This window comes from Petaurus breviceps, unplaced genomic scaffold (assembly GCF_028583685.1).
Source record: "Petaurus breviceps papuanus isolate PSGF00001 unplaced genomic scaffold, PetGlider_PUasm1.0 90681, whole genome shotgun sequence".
Lineage (NCBI taxonomy): Eukaryota > Metazoa > Chordata > Mammalia > Diprotodontia > Petauridae > Petaurus > Petaurus breviceps.
The window spans coordinates 8,022,220-8,044,412 of record NW_027187307.1 but is presented as its reverse complement, the minus strand read 5'-3'; the positions used below and the strand labels follow the sequence as shown (position 1 = coordinate 8,044,412).

Genomic DNA, 22,193 nt, shown 5'->3' with positions numbered 1-22,193 from the left:
CTGTTATTTTATTTAATCCACATTTAGGAATGCAGTTATTTCTTATGATTATTCTACCTTGTTCTGCAATACCCTGTTATGTAACTTATAGCAAAGGATATCATTGATTAAGGACAGTATGAAGGCTTTTGTTGTCACTCACCTTTCCCATACTTGTTTTCACTGAAAATGGGAATACAGAAGGTCTGCATTATCTTAGATGTGATGTCAAACTTAAGTCATATTATTAGAAAAGAAAAAGACCTCTTACTCTCTCTCAGTTGATAACCTTTTCCTCATCTCACTAATTTCAAGAAGATCCCCTCTAGGATATAGAATTTTGATCTTGCTTTTTAAATGATGTTCCTCCCATTACCCTTGCAAGACAAGACAAGCACTATCTCAAGAGACCAATAAATATTAATGTAAAATTGAAATTAAGAATGGATGTGGACAGCAGACCTCAACCCCACTCCAGCCCTACCTTCTCCCATAAAGAAACAGCTACAAAAATGCATGTTCTGAAATTGAATGAGTTAAAAGAGGTGATTCATTTTTTTTTCCTGGAAAGCAGTAAACTCTTATAGTCTTACCAGAGAAAAGCTGTAATGGCGTACTTACTCATATGTGTATTACTAAAGTGTCCTTTGGCTGTTTTCATGGATTTCCTCCTCATAAAGATTTGATCTTAGTAGCTAGCCATTTCATATGTTATTTTATATGTTTAATTTAAGGGGGAAACTACCATTCTTAATAAAAAAATGCTTATCTTCAAAGTAAGGCCATGAGTGACTGTTTTAACTGTCTTTTAGGCTTTTAGAAGCTGTTCTAGGTATATTAATTCATGTTTAAAGACATTTTTTCTTTATATTCTTTCTTCATGTAATTTTACCTTAAATTCTCCATGTGATATAACATGTGCCTACTATCCAAAGGATTGTGAAGGTACTCCAGGTAAAGCAAGCATTCATGAAGTAATTAGCCCACAATGCAAGGCAGAAAGTATGTCATTAAGTACTGAATTAAGTAGTTAAGATTTGAGTGTTGGAGTTCATTTTGTAAAATTCAGTGAAATTTCTGCAGGTATGTGGGATAAATTCATGCTACCTGTATATACCATATGCCCTTATCACAGACTAACCGGATCACTTCATTACATTTCCTTCTGGTTTTCTTTGTCCTACATATGGACAGTGTGTGGCTGGTCTGATCCACCCCAGTTGGCCACACTGTACCTTACCTCCAACCAAACAATGTCATTTTCATCCCATTCAATTAAGAAAGACAGCAGCCAGATAGTTTTATTTGTTCTAGCCCACTCCCCTAGATGTAGGTGAATTGCAAGTCTCTCTAGAGGAGGCAATAAGCATTCTGAGGATTTTGAATCGCTCCCAGTGTCTCTCCATGTTCCACTCCCCACAGTTGATGCAAAAGAACTATCTTTTGACTTAATTTAGCTCAGTAGTAAGCCATGATTTTTCTCTGAGGCATAGAAGGGCTCCATTCTTTCTTCTAGTTTAGGACCAGAGAAGGAATTGTAGCTAGTATGAAAATGGGTGGTGCCCTGGCATTAGGCTTGGAATGTTAGGTTGCTGCCTCTGCATGTTTGCAATTTACAAGTCGCATCATTATGTCCAAAGTCAGTTCTGTGCACATTCCAGACACATAATGCCTTTGTCATGTACTTTGGGGAGAAGGACATGGATGGAGACCAAAGGTATTTATTAGCCAGTGTCTTCCATGGTTATAACAGTATTTTAATATGAGATTCTGGTTTTGCTTTATTATACAGCATGGAACTTTTGACTATGTAGGAATAAAAAGACAAAAATATTGTTTTTAATTCAAGGAGTTTACATTCTTTTGGGGAATGAGCATGGGAACGAGTAGTGCAGCTATACTAGGGTCATGCAACTTGGGAACAGGTCAATTGAGCATAATTTGATGAGGGAGAAAACAGTAACAACCGGGGGGCCAGAGTCAAGCCTTGCAGGAATCCAAGTTTCCTAAAAAGCTGAGATAAGAGCTTTTTATACAGGGGAGAGCCCTACAAGCAAAGGTAGACATTGGATTCCCATTCTCACTGCTGCCTTCGTCTTCTGTGAGGATGCTTGATTGGGGCACATTAATAACCCAGCCCCAAGGTATTCAGATGAATATAATAACCATTTTCTTTATGTATAGGATAGAATGAAACTCCATCACTAATACTGCTCACCACCTTGATGTAGAGAAACCCAATGCCCCTCCACCTTACTGCAGCTGTGATTCCAATTTAAAGAACTGCTTGTCTTCAGCAGACTGCCACACATTCTTCAGGAGGAAGGAAAGTGCTGGTCAGACACCTGCTCATCAGCTAAACTTCAGAAGTGACTGCTGGTGAAACTCTGGGTCATTTTACTGTTGTGGTAACCCACGTGCTTTTGATTCTAGTCCAAATCCAGTCATTCAGCAAGCTGTGGACCCAGAAGTATGCTAGGAAGTGCTGAGAATACAAAGAAACTAATGAATCAGTAGTTGGTCTCTAGGAGATTACTTTCCATTGGAATGTAATAAACTCTGGCAGGTGATGATGAACTCATTTACAGTAAAACAAAAGTGTTAATAGAGCATGTGAATCAATCTGAGGACGAGGTTGATCAAACAATTGTGAAGGGGGTTTAGAATTAAAAAAAACAAAACAACAAAGAGAGAAGAAAGAGCAGCTTAACTCTAGGGTTTTCAGTGTGTATTCAGTTTATATGGTCACCAAGGAAAACTAACTAGAGGTCCTCCTTCAGGATAGCTAATTTGGCCTCTTAGGTACCACTGACATTTGGTAGGATGTAACCGGTGACAGGAATTTGGCTTTTGAAGAGTGTAGTTTGTTTATATAACCACCACCACCAAACAGCAGGATAGGTAAAATATGGTGTGATATAGTCACATTGTTAGAAGATAAGAGTCATTTGTGGAAAGCCAGTGACCAAATGTAGGTATGGAGAAGGTAAAAAAGGCACAAATAGATGATATTGTCATGAGACTATTCTACAGATGTTCCAAGCAATAAAAATAATTGACTTTGGGAACTAGATCACAAAGTTGGCATAGAGACATGGTATAGTAATGATGCAGGCCTTGAATTGTCCAGATACCTGTTTGAATAGTTTCTCTGTCTCTATTTCCCCACCCCCCAAAAAAGGTGAGCAACTGATTGTTTCTTGACCTGCCTTAATGATAATTTCTTCCTTTAAAAGGTGAAGGAACTATTGTTAAGAAACTGTAGTCTTGGGGCAGCCAGGTGGTGCAGTAAGAGCGCCAGCCCCAGAGTCGGGAGACCTGTGGTCGGTTCTGGCCTCAGATACTCAGAACCCACACAAAAATTACTGGCTGTGTAACCTAGAGCAAGTTACTTAACCCCAATTGCTTTAAAAAAAAAATCTAGTCTTTATTTGATTCTTCCAGGAAGGAAGAATGTATTGTCAGAGTGAAAATAATGGCCAACTAGGACTGAGGTGACCACTGAGTCTTAAGATTTGTCATGGGAAGAAAGGCAAAGCTGCTGTAGTCTGACATGTACTTTAGATTTTGGGAGAACAGATTTCAGAGTCCAGAGAAAGGATAACTAAGAACCTATGGCCCAAACTTCTACAAGGATAGATAGCCTAAGAGGGATGGACAACACTTGAGAATTACATTCAGAAGACACATATAGTACCAGTTTGGATGAGGAAGAAGGGGAATTTGTGAAGGAATCTTACATGCAAAGGGAACTTAGTATTCAATGTAATTTTTTAAAAGGCATGTACAAAAGCGGGAAAGAACAGCAGACCCTGTAGGATTAATACAAAAGCATGGCTTTGTGTACCATCTAATAAGAGTGTCCAAATGAGCAGAAGCTGGCAGGGGAAATTGAGGGCAATAAAAAAGTTGTTTCTCACCCTCTCCCCCTTTACTGGAGAAAAACAAATTGTTTGGGGTAGATGAGACAATGATAACTGAAGATAGAGAGGGTGAAGACATGGGTTCCTTTGATCATCTGAATAAGAACTCAAAGGAGAGCATTTTCTACACCATGGCCCATTAAACATCTCCAGTGAAATCTGTCCTATATTATAGGCCCACTGAGTGATTCTAATCCCTATAGACCTCTCCTGGTTATGTGGAAAACCTGGAGATGGATGCTCCTTCTTTCCTGGAAAGTGGGTCACTGTTTGGAGAGATACATACTTCCTAGCAGATCCCAAGCCAGGTCAGATATTCTATCTCTAGGAATTGTGGGACAATGAGGTCCTGAAACACACAATTCCTTTTGACCCCACTCCTCTAGAGGCAGGCCCCACCACCTTCCATTCCTTGCCTCTCATAGACTGTGTTCCAGGCAGTCTCCAAGTCTGGATCCTATCTAAGCTTTATCTGTGTTCCCAGGAGCCACTGCATTCTGACACAGGCAAGGTGTGGCTGGTTCAGGAGCAGGGGAGAACTGCTCACGTCTTAGTTTTCTTCTGTTTTCTTGACCAAAGAGAATAATCTGTGCACTGGAAGAGATCAGACAAAAAGCTAATGGGGAATTGCTCACCAAGATAAGGAATGAAATAGGAGGTGATGGCTGAGGTTGCTTTGATGAATTCAAGTCCTCAACCTTGGCTGTACTACAACAGACTATCTGGGTGACCCTGGGCAAGTCATTTAACCTCTGTCTTCTTCGGTTTCCTCATCTGTAAAATGATGATAATAATAGCACCTACCTTCCAGGCTTGTTGTGAGGATAACGTGAGCTATTATTTGTAAAATATTTTGCAAACCTTTAAGTGCTATATAAATGCTAGCTATAAAGTATAAATACATGTCTAATACACACACACACGGTAGTTACACAGAAGATATTATGTGAGGACACTAGAAATGGGAGCAGTCAGGCAAGCTTTCCTGCAGAGCTTGGTGTCTGAGCTGCCTCTTCAAGGAAGGGAGGGGCTCTATGATATGTATTTTAGGAAGGAAGGAATTCTTGACACAGGTAGGGGGCAGTACAAAAGCATAGAGATGGGGGCAGCGTGTTGGATCTGAAGGAGCTCTCTTTTGCTGGTGGTCTTTGATCAGAGGCTGACTGGCTACTTGTTGGACGCGTTATTGAGTGGAGTCCTGTTGATGTGCCAGTCGGACTGGATGAGCCCTGAAATTACTTTCAACTCTGAGATTCTGGGACTCAGAAGGTAGTGTTTTCCACGCATGACATTTTTGTATGGAATACTTGGAAGAGATTGGAAGCCTTCTGTAGTCCTCTGTGGAAAGGAGAAAATAACAGAAAAATAAAATTTATGTTCAAATACTAAACTATTGAGAGTCAAGTGACATTGAATTCTACAAAAGCTTGTTAAAAATTGATCATGACCATCTGCATCTTCGCTGAGAAGAAATGGTTGAAATTTCAGCTGAAGAAAAGTGAGACTTTCAGAGGAGCCAGGCACAGAAAGGCTACATGCAGCTACCCAAGCCCAACCAGTCACAATGCAGGCCACACCTGAGACCCTGAACCTGGGACTTTTTGTACGTATTCACTGGAAGGATCCCAACACGCCAGGACATTGAGATTAGTAGCTCCTGGATAAACTTTTTTATGTTTGCATCTTTACATAGTCAAGTTATTTACATTTATCCCAATTTGCCTGGCAAACATCTGTCAGATCTAAAGGAAAACAGTGTTTGGATGGCAGAAAATCACACCTTGTTTTTAGAAAAGCTACAAATAGTTGAGCTGTACTTTGTCCAGTCAAGTCTTTTCCATTTGTGCATCACGTGTGGAAATGATTAGAGATAAGGGAGATGCAATTAATATAAATTTAGTTACTAATCTCCAAGTTTAATTACTTATTGGTCAAATGATAATTAAAATTAAAACAGCAGTATGGCTTATTAATTGATGGTGCTTCGACAGTTAAGATAGTGAAGTACTCTTAGGTGTTTCAGTATTATGATCCCCTGCTAATTCAGTTTAATGAAAAAATAAAATGTAAGACTTTAGAAGGTAGAAATAATGAAGTTTTGTAGAGCAGTTGTATATTTGGTGTATCTGAGGCTGAAGGGGAAGCTTCTTTAAGTTGTTTGGGTTCTTCACCTCCGTGCATCTTGCAAAAGAGAAGTGATACTTTTCCTGATGGTCTTTGCTGCTGGAAAAAGCAGCTGCTTTTCTCATCCTGTTCCCCCCCCATTCCTTTTTATTCCCTTCCTCCTTGTCCCCTTTAGTCAGACAGATTCAAGCCCCTTTTTCTGTCTCTTCTCTGCAAGTCTCTCTACCCTCCCGTGTTGCTTCCACATGGTCACCAAAATGATTTTCCCCAAGCAGAGTTCTCATCATGTCACCTTTTTGTTCAGTAAACTGCAGTAGCTCCCTATTACCTTTAAAATCAAATATCTACTCCTTACATTTAATAAAGCTCTAGCAGTGTGACCCCTTCCTATCTTTCTTGTTTGCCTACACATTGTCCATTCGTTTTCTAATTGTGTCTGACTCTTCATGACTCTTCTGGGTTTTCTTGGTAGAGATACTAGAGTGCTTTGTCATTCCCTTCTCCAGCTCATTTTAGAGATGAAGAGACTGGGGCAGACAGCGTTTAGTGATTTGTCCAGGGTATCACAACTAGGAATTATCTGAGGCCAGATTTCAACTCAGGTCTTCCTGATTCCAGGCCTGGTGCTCTATCCACTGTGCCACCTACTTGCCTTTACACATTCTGCTTAGACATCCCTCACACTTTGCTGCCTTTTACATATTCGACATGACATCCATCCTGCCCTACCTGTTTTTTTACACACATTTGCGCTGGCTGTACCCACCACCTTCAGTGCTCTCTCTCTCTCTCTCTCTCTCTCTCTCTCTCTCTCTCTCTCTCTCTCTCTCTCTGTCTCTCTCTGTCTCCTCTTCTTTCTCCCTCTCTCTCCCTCTCTCTCTCACCCTCCATCCTCTTAAACTCTTTGATTTTCTTCAGGACTCAGTTTCAATATCCTCAGGTGCTAGCACCTTCCCTTCTTTCCAAAACTATCTTACATTCGTTTGCTGTGTACTCTGTCTGTACTCATACATGTATGTGCAGAAAGGCAGCATGGTACAGTGGATAGACATGTGACCTTGGAGCCACCAAAACCTAGAATAAATTCTTCCTTCTGACATAAGATCTGAGTTCAATCTGTCATCTGACATATATTGTTTGTGTGACCCTGAGGATGTCACGTAACCTCTCAATGCTCTATATAATTCTTGAAAATATTATAACTTGCAGAAAAGCTGCCATGATGATTTTGCTAAGGCACTTGTCCGACCATGTCACTTCTAGATTCAGTAAACTCCATCAGGTACATCTTACTTACTACACCAGATGTGAAATCCTCAGTTTTTCTTTTAGATTCCTTTCCATTCTACCCGCACCACCTCCCTTTCTAGTCTTCTTATGCCTCCTTCCAACTCCATGGTCCACAACTCTGTGGTCTAGCTTGTTGACATGACTTGAGTGTAAGCCAAGCCCTTCAGGGCAGGGGCTGTTTTGTCTTTGTATCCCAGTGCCTGGCACCTGGCAAACAGTAAATGCTTGTTGACTGTTTGATTGATTGAATGATCAGACATAAAGATGAGTCATTAATGAGATGATGTCACCTTGCCAGAAAGTCTCTGAGGTTCCTTCTAACCCAGAAGCTTTTGAAATATCAATCTAAAGTTGATTTGGATTTTAATTTTGCTGTGAAAATGTTACTTCTCTCAACGAATTATGTTAGTGTGCTGTAGTGGAAAGAATAGGGGAGGCTAGTAAAAATGGTACTCGAGCTACATAATTATGAGGAAAGTTTTTTATGGGCCCCAAACCCAGTATTAATGTGGTGTTATTCATATGCTTTGATAGCTCTCTGCTTGTATCACTATGGGTGCACTGATGAGTGGGGCAGATTGTAAGTCATCCATATCTACTCTTTATCTCCACCTTTTGTCCATATCCTCCCATAATGCTTCTATAGCTTACCCTCCAACATTCAGGGGACCTTCCTCTCTATCTCTTCCCATTTCCTGGACACTAGTGGGGCATCCTTCAGCCCTTGCATTCTGTGTATGCTTGGCTGGCCTCCTTTTGACTAGTCTTGCACTGCTCCAATGCCATCCTTTACCTTACTTCATCCATGGAATCCTTTCCCAGAGGTATTGCTGCTGCTTCCGCTCACCCACCATGGGGCTTGTCGTCACTTTTTTGGTGAGCCACAATTTTATATGGAGAAGGCTGTGTTCTGTGACTCCTAACCATCCAACATTACACGTATTGATAGTAAAGATATGGGCCTTTATTTCAGGGAGAAGCTTGGGCATATTAAAAAGCCTTCCTTAGATTACTGAATGCAATTCAGCTTGCCTTTCTCCCCTGCTCAGTTCTGGCCTCAGCTCTCTGTCTGTGCTCAGTGGCCATCCAAGATTTATGTACTGATGGACTGTCTTTGTGGATCGTCCATCTCCTATGTCATTATGTGAACAGTGCACATCCTGTAGCCCTGTAGGCTTCCTGTAAAAGAAGAATTTTCTTTTTCTTTCCTTTCTTAAAAACAGAAGTACAGAGCAGGGTTTGCCTCCCAGATGGACAGTTAATAATGGTTTTCTCCAGCAGGGTGTTATGCTCGACTTTTAGATAGCAACTAGCAGTTTTAGTAAAATGTTAAAGTAATTTTTGGAGCAAAAAGTAAAATGCCCATTTGATTATTTTTTTTATTGCTTAACCTAGGATTGGAAATGGTGCAGACTGCAGTAATACCAGACAAAAACATAATACTGTTTTTAGGCCACTGGCTCTAAACGCACTTCCCACTGGTTCCTATAAAGCAGCAAATCTTACTGAAGTCACGCTGCCCCCAGGGATTTCATTCATTTCTGTTGTCATAGCTTGTCCTTGCATTATATTGTTTCACCCTGGTGACACTTGAAGTGTTTGGCAGATCAGCATGATAACACATTGAATATTAAAGATTTTTATTTTGAAAGGGAAAGCCACTGTGTTTAAAGTATACCCAGAAAAGCTAATTGTGAACATGAAATTAAGGCGGCCACTTGAACCAGTACAACTTTGCCACAGGTGACATTTTCTGTCTGCTATTAGGACGAACTATTCTTTTTTATTTTATTTTCTAGTCTTGAGTCAGAACTTTAAGAAACTGAGGCAAAGCTATCAAAAGAAAGCCATGAGTACAAACTTGATTTATTAATCGCGGTAAGCCTTTTCCTTGTAGGACTTTTCCCGGCCTATTTCGGACTTATACTCATCCTTTCTGTATGGGATAAATCCGTACATGAACATCAGTGGACAAGCCTTTAGTTTCTGGGTTATAGAATTAAAGTGTGCCACTGGAAGAATATCCAATAGAATGAGAAACTAGGGACTTAATGCCATATTTCAGTATCTTCACTAAGTAAATTCTGGATTTCATTTGCACCTTAGTCTAGTATGAATGTCATATCAAAGAACACCCTAGATATTTAGACCAAAGATAGCTTGTATGTGTGTATGTGTGTGTGTGTGTGCTCAACATTGTAAGCTTTTTACCATTGCACCTGTGATAACCTTGTGGCAGTTTGGGGGGTAATTATTATATTATTGGTAAATGGAACAGTAAAGCATTCTGTATACTTTGAATCCTGTAGCCAAGGCGCACATGTAAATCAGCATTGCAGAAGTTTTGCCTGGAGACCTAAGACGTTTGGGGAGACATGTTAGCTCTCTTCAAGTATTTGAAAAGCTCTCTGTGGTCGTCCTTCTTGGCCATAGAGGCAAAGACGACACAGAGGCAGTAGAAGTTGTAGAGAATCAGATTTTGGTTTCGTAGAAGGAAAAAAAAACTTTTTCACACATTCACTTTTTTTCACTTAACACTTATCTTCTCTCTGTCTCACCTCCCTCCTTCCCACTGGAAATAAAAGGAAAACAAAAGCTCTGTAACAAATAAGTATAGTCAAACAAAACACAGTCCTTTGTGAACTGGGCCCAAAATGCTTCTCATTCTGTACCCTGAGGCATCTCCTTTCTCTCTGAAGGGGGTGGACCACTGCCACTCCCTTCATCCCTGGACCTCTGGATGCTCAGCTGCTCATCACCAGGATCAGAGTTCTCCAGTCTTTCAAAGTATTTCACTTTGTACTGTTGTTGTTATTGTTTAAATGGGTCTCCTGGTTCTGTTCACTTCATTCTGCATTATTTCATATAGGTCTTCCTAGTTTCCCCTGAAACTGTCCATTTCATTGTTTCTTACAACCCAGTGTGATCAGTTATGTTGATATGCTGCCCCTTTATTAGCCATTTCACAGTAAGGGGGCAGCCGGCAGCCCAGGACGTACCAGTTCTTTGCCATTACAAAAAAAGAGCATCTTTCTCCCCCTCTCTCTTTGGCTCTCTTTCTCTGTCTGGCTTTCTCCTTCTCCCTCTCCCCTCACATGCAAACACACACAGTACATAAGGGTCTCTTTCTTTTTTCTGTGTTTTCTTTGGGGAATGGGCTTTATAGGGGTATCTCAGAGTCAAAGGGTATTTATGTAGAATTGGGGGGGCATGGTTCTAAATTGCTTGAAGAAAATAGAAACAAAAACTTCTAAATGATAAAAGCTGTCTAAAGCAGTGTGGAAACAGGCTGCTTGCTCCTCAACAGAGCAAATGCCTTATCCCTGGAAGTACTCACATAGAAACAGGGCTACCCTTGGTAGGCGGGTGGGGCATTCTTGCTTTTATTTTCATTTACCTATGAGATTTAAATTAATAATAGTAAAGGAACAGCACAGCTTTAGCACGATCTAAAAGTGCAAAAATTTATTTGAGCCATTCTGATCCAGAGCACAAAATCTCAAGGTTTGGGTGGAACTCTAGCATCTTATTTTAAAATAAGAGGCAGTTAAAGAATGGGGCTTAAAAGATTATATATTTGTATGTATACATATGTATGCGTATATGCACATATAAGTATGTATATATAAAGATGTTCCGAAGAATATCTGAACATGGTTAATTTTGATGTACATTGTCTTTCTCTTTTAGAAGCTGGGTTTAATAATAGAATATAGAGTTCTTGATAGTTCTCATTAGAAAACTACTCTTCAAAGCTTCATTTTAAATGAACAATAAGTTGAACTGAAATGATGGGTGAAACAATTTAGGAGATAACCCCCAACTTTGAGTTGATACTATTCAAATTACTTTGCTTCCCATTTTCCTCCAGGTCAGAGATACTAAATCATCGGATCAAAAAACCACGCTATTACATTTTCTTGTTGACATTTGTGAGGAAAAATACCGGGACATCCTTAAATTCCCAGATGAATTGGAGCATGTTGAAAGTGCAAGCAGGGGTAAGCAATGGGGCTGTTATGAAGTGGTGAAGTCAGGGAGCGGGGCTTCTTCCCATGGTGTTTTATGTTGGTAAGAACGGCAAGGAAATGGTGTTTTTCCCTTTAATGTCTCATATATTATGTTCGATTGGCATGCATCTAATTTTAGATTTTTTATCCTAGAAAATGATGGCAAGTTCCCTTTAATTCTCTTACTACATTTCCATAGATTTCATATCTTTAGTCAGATCATGATAATTGAAGTACTTCATTTGTATTAATTTAAGAATAATCATATTATCAATTTATATATTAGAAATCTCAAAGCAGTAAATTCATTCTGGGGAATGGTAATAATATTTTCAGTTTGTTTATATGGTCCAGCTATGAGAATTGAATTTTTTCTAGTTATTTAGGTCTTCTTTTTGTGTGTAAGTTAGCTCCTTAATATTTGATGCATTTTATTTTTTATTTGGGGAGAGGTAATGTAAACAGTTTAACTTTATGGAGACCCTTATGATTAGTCTTTCATGCTGCTCTTGAGTTTTGTGTTTGAATTTCACATTTTCCATTCAGCTCTGGTCCTTTGCTCAGGAGTCCTTGAAAGTCCTATATTTCATTAAATATCCATTTTTGCACCTGAAGGATTATACTAACTTTTACTGGGAGGGTTGTTTTTTTACTATAATACTAGCTCCCTTGCCTTCCAGAATAGTTTATTCAAGCCCTCCACTCCTTTAACATGGAAGCTACTAAATCTTGTGTGATGCTGATTGTGGCTCCACAGTACTTGAATTGTTTATTTCTAGTTGCTTTCTGTATTTTCTCCTTGAGCCAGGAAGTCTGGAATTTGATTATAATATTCCTGGGAATTTTCATTTTGGGATTTCTTTCAGGAGGTCATTGTTAGACTCCTTCAACTTTTATTTTTTCCTTTAGATCTGGCCTGTTCAACTTGCTTCTGATTACAGCCCTTGGGTCCTTTGCCACATGCCAAAGGATTTCCTGTACATACAAAGAATGTTTTCCTCTACATTTTTAATGGGCCTTCTAAAATCTTTTATTGTGCTGCAAGTGGCCCAAGGGCCATAAGTGATGCACAGGTTACAAGTTGTGTAGGCTTGTATCTACATCTAAGATATCAGGGCAGTTCTCATTGATAGTTCCTTGAAGTATGATGCCTAGGCTCTTTTTTAAACATGGCTTTCAGGTCATCCAGGGATTCTTAAATTCCCTTTCCTTGATCCATTTTCCATGTCAGTTTTTATTTTTTCCAGTGACATATTTCACATTTTCTTCTGTTTTTCATTCTTTTGAATTTCTTTTTTTTCTTGAAGTCTCATGGAGTCATTAGCTTCTACTTGCCCAATTCTAATTTTTAAGGAATTATTTTCTTCAGTGAGAATTTGTACCTCCTTTTCTATTTGGCCTATTCTACTTTTTAAGGGGTTATTTTGTTCAGTGAATTTTTGTGCCTCTTTTACCATTAAGCCATTTCTTTTTGTGTGTGTGTTATTTTGCTTCAGTAATTTCGTGCCTCTTTTACTAAGCTGCTATTTCTCATTTCATAATTTTCCTACACCAATCTTATCTGCTCTCTCCCCTCTCCCCCTGCCATTTTTCCTCTCCCACTCTTAGCTCTTTCTTGAACTTGTCTACAAATTCTTGTTGAGCTTGGGTGCAATGAGCATTTTTCTTTGAGAATTTTTTTAAAGCAATTGGGGGTAAGTAACTTGCTCAAGGTTACACGGCCAGTTATTTCTGGGTGGGTGCTAAGTATCTGAGCCCGGATTTGATCCCCACACGGGAGCCGGTGCTCTTACTCGCTGAGCCACCTGGCCACCTCGCCCCCTTTTTTATTCTTTGAGAATTTTTGTAGCTTTTTCACATTGTTGTCTTCTTCTTAGTTTATGTTTTGGTCTTCCCTGCCACCATAGTAACTTTTTATGGTAAACTTTTTTTGTTTGCTCATTTTTCCAGTCTGTTTCTTTACTTTAAACTTTAAGTTAGAGTTGGGCTCTGCTCACTGTACGGTAAAGAGGCACTGTTCCAGCTTCAAGCTTTTTTGTGCTGCTGTTTTCAGAGCTATTTCTATGGGTCTGCCAGTTTTTTGTGTTTCTGAAGTGTTATGATCCAGAGAGAGAGAGAGAGAGAGAGAGAGAGAGAGAGATATGGTCACTGTTTTTATGACCTGTGGTCTGGTCTTTACCCAGGATAGACCCCTGCTTTCTTTCAACCATATATGTTAGTGTTCATCTCTGCCTTGGAACTAAAATTAGGGGCCTTACTCCCATGTGACCACCTAAAAGTTCTTTTTTTCTGCCCTGGAACTTCAACCCAGATATGCGTATGTGCAGCAGAGTTGCCAATCAGTTCCAGATGTACCCACTAGTAATCTCTTTTTGACCAGTTGTCTGGCTCCCTTACTTTCTCTGGGTTAAGAGCTTCAGAAACTGTTCTTGCTGTAGCTGCCTTCAAGGTCCTCAAAAGAGTTTGCTGCACTCTGGATCACATTCCCCTCCATTTTATTATCTTTAAATGATGTTTCTCTTTATAGTTCTTCTTCCTCTTTTTTGTTATTTATATAAAGATATGCTAGTGGATTTTGTGGCTTGATAATTGAATAAAGGTCAATAGATATGGTAATTAGAAATCATTGGTAACTTTGAAGAGAGCGGTTTTGATTGAGTCAATAATAGCACATACTGTACAGGGTTACTGTGAGGATCAAATGAAATAACATACCTAGAGTACCTAGCAAACTTTCAAATGCTAGGTAAATTTTATCATCATCATAATCATCATTATTACCAAAGTTTTTATGCCTCAGTTTCTTCATATGGAAGATTAGATCTGAAGACCTCCAAGCTTAGAAGCCTGATTGCTGAGAGTTAAGAATGCACAGAGAGTTATTGATGAGATACAGGATGACACCTAACAGCAATGGTAAGATCTAGTGAGGGTTTTGTTGCTTGTTTTAAAGAAAAGGGCAGAGAAGCAATCAATAAGTATGGCGAGATGGAGCTGGATGCTAATTGGGGCAATCTGTGGAGAAGATTAGAAAGGGTTCTTGATGGCCTATAAAATGAAACTGAGAGACATTGTCTTAGCCCTTGCACCTAATTCTCACTCTGAAGAGGTTCTCAAGGTCATGAGGATCAGAGAAAATTTCCAATACTATATCCTGTTGATTATCTGACCCAGAAGTCCTATGTATTCCTTTGCTTGACATTGTATCTTATTCCATCATTTTCTTTAATTTCTTGTAATTGATGAGTAGCCTTGGTTTTGTTTATTATACAAGTCTCCTCCTGACTGCTCAAAGTGAAGTTTGTAACTTTTTACTCCTTTTCTGGGTGAATTAAGTAGATTTTTCTCAGATGATGTCCAGTCAATTCTCATGATTTTTCACTTATTTTTCTGATACTCTTGAGCAGTTTTCTTCCATAATATGGTGAAATGAGAAACCAGGATAACCACAATTATCTCCCTGAGTTCTGTCTTACAGACTTGTTGCTTAGGTTTTTTAAGAACTGCACATGTTCTTTTAGTCTGCCTATTTAGAAAAAAAATTACCTTGATCTCTGTTGTTGCCTTTTGAATTTTTTTGTTTTCTTTTTTTTTTGCTATTCTGCTTTTTCAGAGTGTCTTAACTTATTGATATTTTCTATCTAATATTCTGAACTGTGCCTTTGCTCTAAGGTTTTGTTTGTGAACACATTTCTTTTTTCCTTGTTTAAAAAACAATAACTTTATTTAGCATATTTCTTGCTGCTTTGTAATAATGAATATGAGCTGATATTAGATATGAACATTTACCTACCCATCTTCCCAAGTAAAATCTTTTGGAAAAAAAATAACTTTGAGGGCTGTCAGTAAGCCCTCTAAAGCATACAAACCATCTCTTTTCTGAACTATAACAATTCAAATGTTCTGTTAAATAACACCTTTTTCCTTGGAAATTTAAATGGCTGAATCTAACATTTGTTTTCAACTGGTTCTCAGAGGTATCCCTGTGTATAAATATACATATACCCATACATCTACATATATGTATACATATATATCTTATTTTTCCCTTTAAATAATTTTCTAAAGCCATTAGCTTCACTAAACATTTATACTGTCTAGTTTACCACCTAATAATCTATTCTCTAACTCTCTTAGCTTCTAGCAGATGTTTGGAATTTTTGTTTAAGGCAATTGCTATTTACCATGCATTGTTGAAAGTTGAATCAACAAATAAATATTATCTCAGGAATGCCTAGCTACCTGTCATTTTCGCTGCACCAAGTTGTTAATGCTAAATATCTATTAATTTCTTTTTAAAGCAAGCCACGGAAGGTTAAAATGCCAAGTATTTGGAAGGCAGCAGCTCAGATACAGAATGTATGTGATATGCAAGGCCTCTTAGGGATCAGCATGGTTGCAATGGAAAAAGTGTGGAGCTTGAGAGTTAGGAGAATTGTATTTTAATCCTTACTGTGCCTCTAACTGGTTAATACATTATTAAGTATCCATTTAGCAAGCTTGTTGGTACAGTGGAAAGAGGACTGGTATTAGAGACCTTGGGCAAATCACTCTACCTCTGTCTGCCTCAGTTTCCTCATCAGTAAAATGGGTTCTTATGGAGATCGGATGAGCTGATATTAGCAGACTTTTAAGTGTTATGTAAATGTGTTATTATTATTATCATCATCAAAGTTCTTTGCTACATTTTCTTTATATGCATAAGTAGAACTGAAGACCTTTAAGGATACTTTCAACTTAGTTTGTTCATTTGTTTCAGTCATATCTGACTCTGTGTGACCCCATTTGGGGTTTTCTTGGTAGAGATACTAGAGTGGTTTGCCATTTCTTTCTCCATCTCATTTTACAGATGAGGAAACTGAGGCAAAAAGGGTGAAGTGATTTGTTCAGGGTCACCCAGCTAGTAAGTATCTGAGGTCATATTTGAACTCAGGAAAATGAGCTTCCTGACTTCAGGCCCAGTGCTCTATTCAATGTGCTACCTAACTGTCTTCAAGTTTGTCTAGTTTTCTTTATTGTATGAAAGATCTTTTGTATATCATATGATTTACCATGGATATTGAAAAAGATTCTTTCTTTTTTTTTCTTTTTGGAGGGGGGATGGTAGGGCAGTTGGGGTTAAGTGACCTGCCCAAGGTCACATGGCTAGTTTTTTGTGTTAAGTGTCAAGGTCAGATTTGAACTCAAGTCTTCCTGACTCCATGGCTGGTGCTCTTTATATAACTTGTCCCTCAGATATCCAAATTAAAAAATTTAGAAATCATGGCCATAGTTAATATGCAATTAATTCATTAGCATATTAACTATTATAGAAATTTTATTTGCTTTGTTTTGAAATAAGTGAATTACTGCCAACCCAAATCTGGTCTCCTGTTATGCCACATACATGCTGTTGTTAAAATGTCCAGTGCTGAGATATGAACTTTAGATTTGTTCATGTCACGGAATATGTAATTGGTTGAAATTATCCTGAAAATTGAGCCTAGTTTATAATTTCCTTTAATAGTGTCAGCCACTCCAGCCTGCCAAAGTAACATTGTGGAAGCATAGACAGCAATATGTGTTTGGATTTTTGCTACATGAATAAATGTTTGCATTAAATTCCTATCTTTTTCTGATTGTTCATTTCATTAATTTTTAACAATGTTTTAATAAAGCACATAGAATATCCTATTTAAAGTTCATTCCTTAATGACAGATCATACCCATATTCCAGGTTCCACTGGAATAGAAAACTTTAGGATGGGTCTGATGAGCGGTTTTGAAGGCAGGGAACAGTTCCAGAATGTTGAAGCCTTGGGAAGGACCCCTGTGTTTCTTCAGGAGGAAGTCATTGGTGTGTTTCAATGTCAGTTGAGTGAATAAGAAGAACTTCTATGTCAGAAGTTTCATAGTTTCACAGAAGACATAGGTTGCAAGCTAGGATGAGTGAGCAGAAGAAAAATCCATCCACAGGAGAGGTCCTGGTGCTCTGCTTTCCAGGGTGGTGCATAAATCATTGGAGAGTGATGGGTCAGCCGTACAGAAGAGGATAAGAATGAAGAGATAAGCCTGATGTTAAAAGAAAGGTTAAAGAAACTGACTGGGGTCAATAACCATGGGTATTGGACTGTGTGTATCTCCTCCATCTGTATGTTCTCCCCAGCAAACAAAACATGCCCAGCTCCAAAGTACACAGAACAACTCTGGCCCCAGTTGGAGGTCCAAGTGGAATGTTGATGGTGAAGACATTCTGTGGCCTTGGACGAGGGAAGACATCATCACAACTTTTCTGCCAGGATCTGAGTTTGTTCAACATGTAGCATGTTTTGAACTATTGTTCATTGAACCAGATCATTTAATCGAAAAGCATTTATTTATTCTAATCATATATGTGCCCCAGGAGTGTTTCATCCCTTTCTCAGTTTCTCTCCTGACCTGTCTGTCCTCTCTACCTCTATCTATCCCTCTCTCCATCCTCTAGATTAGTTTGAAAAACTTGTTAGCACATTGGCCTTCTCCTCTTCTGGGGGGCAGTGGCTCCTGGGAAGCTGGAAAACCTTGTTGTTGTTTTCTAACTGTATCTGTGTGATCTTAGTGACATATATTTGACTCTTTCTTGGTGAGGCAACCCCTCTTGATGATACAGTCAGCATCTGCTCTACACACAGTAGGAGCCCTTTTTGTGGCATGGACCCCTTTGTCAATCTGGTGACATGCTTTGTGTCATGAACTCATTTTCACAACCATGTTTTTAAGTGCATAAAATACAATACCTAGGATTACAAATTCATACTGAAAAGCAATTACCATTTGTTTTTAAGTTCACAGACCCCAGGTTATAAACCCCAGATATATAATCCGATAGATTTGCCCAGGGCACTGATTTAAAGTGATTTTCTCTAGGTGACACGTCCAGTAGATGTCAGACGTGGCACAAGACCCCTGATCTTCCTGATCCTCAAGGCCAGCCCTCTTGCCACCACGCCATGGTGCCTGTTCCTTTGGCTTTCCCCTTACTGTTTCTTTTTCCTTAGATTCCCTTACCATCAACTTAAATCCCCTGATGTGGGCCTGCCTTTCTAGTACCCCAGCTAAAAGCAATTACAATTGTTTTCTGAAGGAAAGGAAAAAGAATACCAGCTCATTTAGATAAAAACCCAATTAAAGATAAAATTGGAGGAAACAAAAGGATGAAAAGGTTATAATCAAATGTTTTGTCAGTTTATGCCAATTATGGGGGAAATCCCTTGCTTTGAGATCCTCTATGTGACTCTGTCTTTCTGATTGTATATGTTTATTTATGACAGCAGCAAATGCTACAACAATATGTTAGCAGAGACTTGTAGATCTAAGCCTCAGAGTGTATTGAAAGGGCAGGACTTTTTTTAAGGACGCGGAATTCAAACACTTTTTTTTTTTTTACTATTAGGCGTTAATGTTATTAATGAGGATGCACTATCACTGTTGAAATCATAAATTCCTTTAGAAATAGCAATGTAATCCAGACTTTATCACTTAATATTTCCCCTGCTCTAGACGTTAGCAAGCATGTTCCAGAACACAGATTCTGAATACATAAAACCTTATGTGGATGAGTGAAAGAGTCTTTATTGAGTCATTACCATGTGCCAAGCACTGTGCTCATTATGGAGAATACAAATGCAGATATGCCACTGACAGATTGTTCTTACAGGAAGTCAGAATTGGATGTAATGCATGCATGAACACCGACATCATTGTTCACATGGTCACGAGTGCTTCAGCCATTCACATGCTGTTGTCATAGAGAAACAATATCTGTGATGTAATTAGACCATTATTTCCTGCTTGGAATGCTTAAGTGCCTACTCTGTGCCAGGCCCTGTGCTAAGCACTGTGCACATTTTATCTCATTTCATTCTCAAAAGCAGACTGAGAGGTAGGTGTTATTATGATCCCTATTTTGCAGTTGAGGAAACTGAGACAGACAGAGGTTAAGTGACTCACCCATGGTCCCATAGCTAGTAAGTGTCTGATGTTGGATTTGAATTCAGCTTTTGCTGACTTCAGGCCCAGTATTCTTATCCACTGCTCCATCTAGCCACCATTCATATTTTTTGTGTAAGCTACTTGCACCATGGGTGTTCCAGGGCACGGTGTATGTTGCAGATGGCAAGTAGGTTTGGCCAGGAGGTTGTAAGAACTGGTGCTTAGAGTTGAGGGAATGAAATGAAGATGGAATAAGCATCAAAATTATGTTCAAGTGTTCTAAAGGAAACTTGACAAAGGATACTGGAGCAGAAATCAGCCTAAAAGCCCTGATTGGTTGAATTCTATGTATTTTTCCTTTGAGTATCTATGCCAGTGAGCTTACTCTCAATGGAGATAAGCCATAGTCCCTGCTTTTCAATTTAGTTTGAGGAGCCATGTGTGTCCATGAACATGTTAGTAAGCAACACCTCCATAGGACATATTGATACATAGAAATTTTAGTGGTTTATTTGGACTAAAGTCCAGGTAACTTTGCAGATCACATCCTAGACATAGCCTCCCATCAGTCTTGCCCATGGCCTCAGTTCATTGGCCTAGAGGCCTTCCTCTAGTTCTCTTGACATTGTGTGGATTCTAATGAAGTACTCGAGCTGTCCATCCCAGCCAACCCCATCTTCTTTTTCAGTCTCATTTCTCTCTGATAGCGTCCTTTAAATAATTTGAGTTGCATAGTTGTATGCTAATAATCTGTTGCCTGGTACATGGTAGGTGCTTACTAAATGTTTCTTGATTAATTGTTGCATCCTTCTCAAATCTTTCATGTTTCTCTCTTGTGTCATTTGGGCGATCCTCATCTGGAATTCTCTGGAGACTGGCCTTTCATAATGAGGAACCATACATAATTGATGCAAGAATATTGTTTTTTAAATGACGAAGCTTGCCTGTGCCTTGCCCAAGTTTCCAAAGACCATCCAGCCTACTCTCTTTCTCCATCTGTTCAACTCTGGGCCCAGCCTGTGGTTCCTCCTCAGTGTCCATCTAAGATTAATAGGTTTTAGCCATCCTACATCATATTATAGTATGACCGATAGGTAGTCTTCCCCATTCTGTTTTGCCTCTTTACATAGGCGGGCCAAGCTCCCTTGGCTGATCAGGACTTTCTTTTTGTACTTCTTTCATTGTTGTGAGGTCTAATGCAATGAACAGTAATACAATAAAACAACAAAATCATAACGTTTTTCATAAAGAAGCCCATATGAGTGGACAACTCGTGGAAATCTTTCTTCCATGTGGACTCTGTAACCAGAAATTTTCCAAGAAAGTAACAAAAACCTTTCGGGAACTTACATCTGTTACCCTCTTTTATGTTTTGCTTGATATTGATAACTAGAATGTCATTAAAGTTTTCTCAGTTGCTTTTTTTAAAGAATCTAAATGATTTTGACATATACATGTGAAACACCTTGTTGAAAGATAATCTTTGTCAATATTTTGCTCTACTGAATGAAAATTTTTATAGTCAATGTATAAGAACTACAGTGGAATCTTATATTGCCTACACCTTTCAGCGAGTTTTGTTTCTTTAAAGGTATGGCATCCTGTAGGTTAGCCCTCTTAAATATTTGCCTCTTCCCTTGTTTTACCTTTATCAAATATGCCCTTTATGGGTACGTAGATTATTTTCATATATACTTTGTATGAATGAGAAAGCAAACATAGGCATAGACTCCAGAGTTATGAATGTGAATGACCTGGCTGGTTATAATGACAAGTGAGGGCTTGCCCTTGATTTCTCATTCTGGCACTCTCTGAATAACCATGGACAAGTCTCTTAACTGCTCTGGCTCTCAGCTTGCTCATCATTGAAGTTAGGGCTTTGGACTGTGACCTCTAAGGTATTTTTTTTTAAGCAACCGGGGTTAAGTAACTTGCTCAAGGTTACACGGCCAGTTATTTCTGGGTGTGGTGCTAAGTGTCTGAGCCCGGATTCGATCCCCAGGTGATCCCCACATTGGAGCCGGTGCTCTTACTCGCTGTGCTACCTGGCCACCCCCTCTAAGGTATTTTCATGGCCCACATCTCTTCTTCTGTGGTTCTAATATCCTCTTGCTCACCTATTATTTGGTAAAAAAAATCTGAAATTTTCACCCAAAGTCATTGGTATCTTTTATTCTTAAAAAACAAAAACCTTTGAGAATAATTCTTTTAACATTTTCCAAATTATGTCACCTACCCTGTGGATCTTTTCTGGGCATACTTGTCTTCCCAACATTGTTTTCTTTACCACTTTTTCTATTTTCTTATATACCAAGCTGGCAACTGGGATGTTTGACTCCATAGGTGATGGTTTAACTGTAATTGATGGACACAAGTATTTGTTATATAAATCTTTAAAAAAATTTTTCCATTTTTTATCTACAGTTTTTCCCTATTCCTCTTAATTCTTGTACCTTTCCTCTGTTGATTATCTTCAGTGTTTCATGTATTTAGCTTGTTCATCTATACTTCTTACATGTTATCTCTGTCATTAGACTGTGAACTCCTTGATGGAAGGCATCATCTTTTACCATTCTTTGTGTTCCCAGTGCTTAACACAGTGCCCAGCACTGCTTAATAAATGCTTATTGATTCACCAATTGATTATTGTCTACAAGTTTCCTCCTTAAATGCACTCATGGATCATTTTGTTTGCTTGCTAAATATACTACTATTATGTTATTCAGAGACAGTGTGGTACAGTGACCCTGAATTTACCATCCAAGACCCAGGCTTACCTCATTCTTCTTCCTATTAGTAGACAATGCATAGAACCAGCCTCTCTGGTCCTCAGTTTTCTCATGTAAGATGGAGGGGGTGGAGGGTCATCCTGTATTGGATGGCTTCGAAGGTCCTTTCCAGCTCTCATTGTCTAATC

The 22,193-nt window shown here is 38.9% G+C and overlaps 1 protein-coding gene across 1 annotated transcript in view; it reads left to right on the top strand.

The window, feature by feature from the left end:
* The window catches only part of DIAPH2 (diaphanous related formin 2), an 873,453-nt gene that overhangs the window by 444,792 nt on the left and 406,468 nt on the right, over positions 1-22,193 (top strand). Inside the window, exon 23 of the mRNA XM_069065282.1 lies at positions 11,188-11,317. Within this exon, the coding sequence (XP_068921383.1) occupies positions 11,188-11,317 (130 nt within the window). The remainder of the gene's footprint in view (positions 1-11,187; positions 11,318-22,193) is intronic.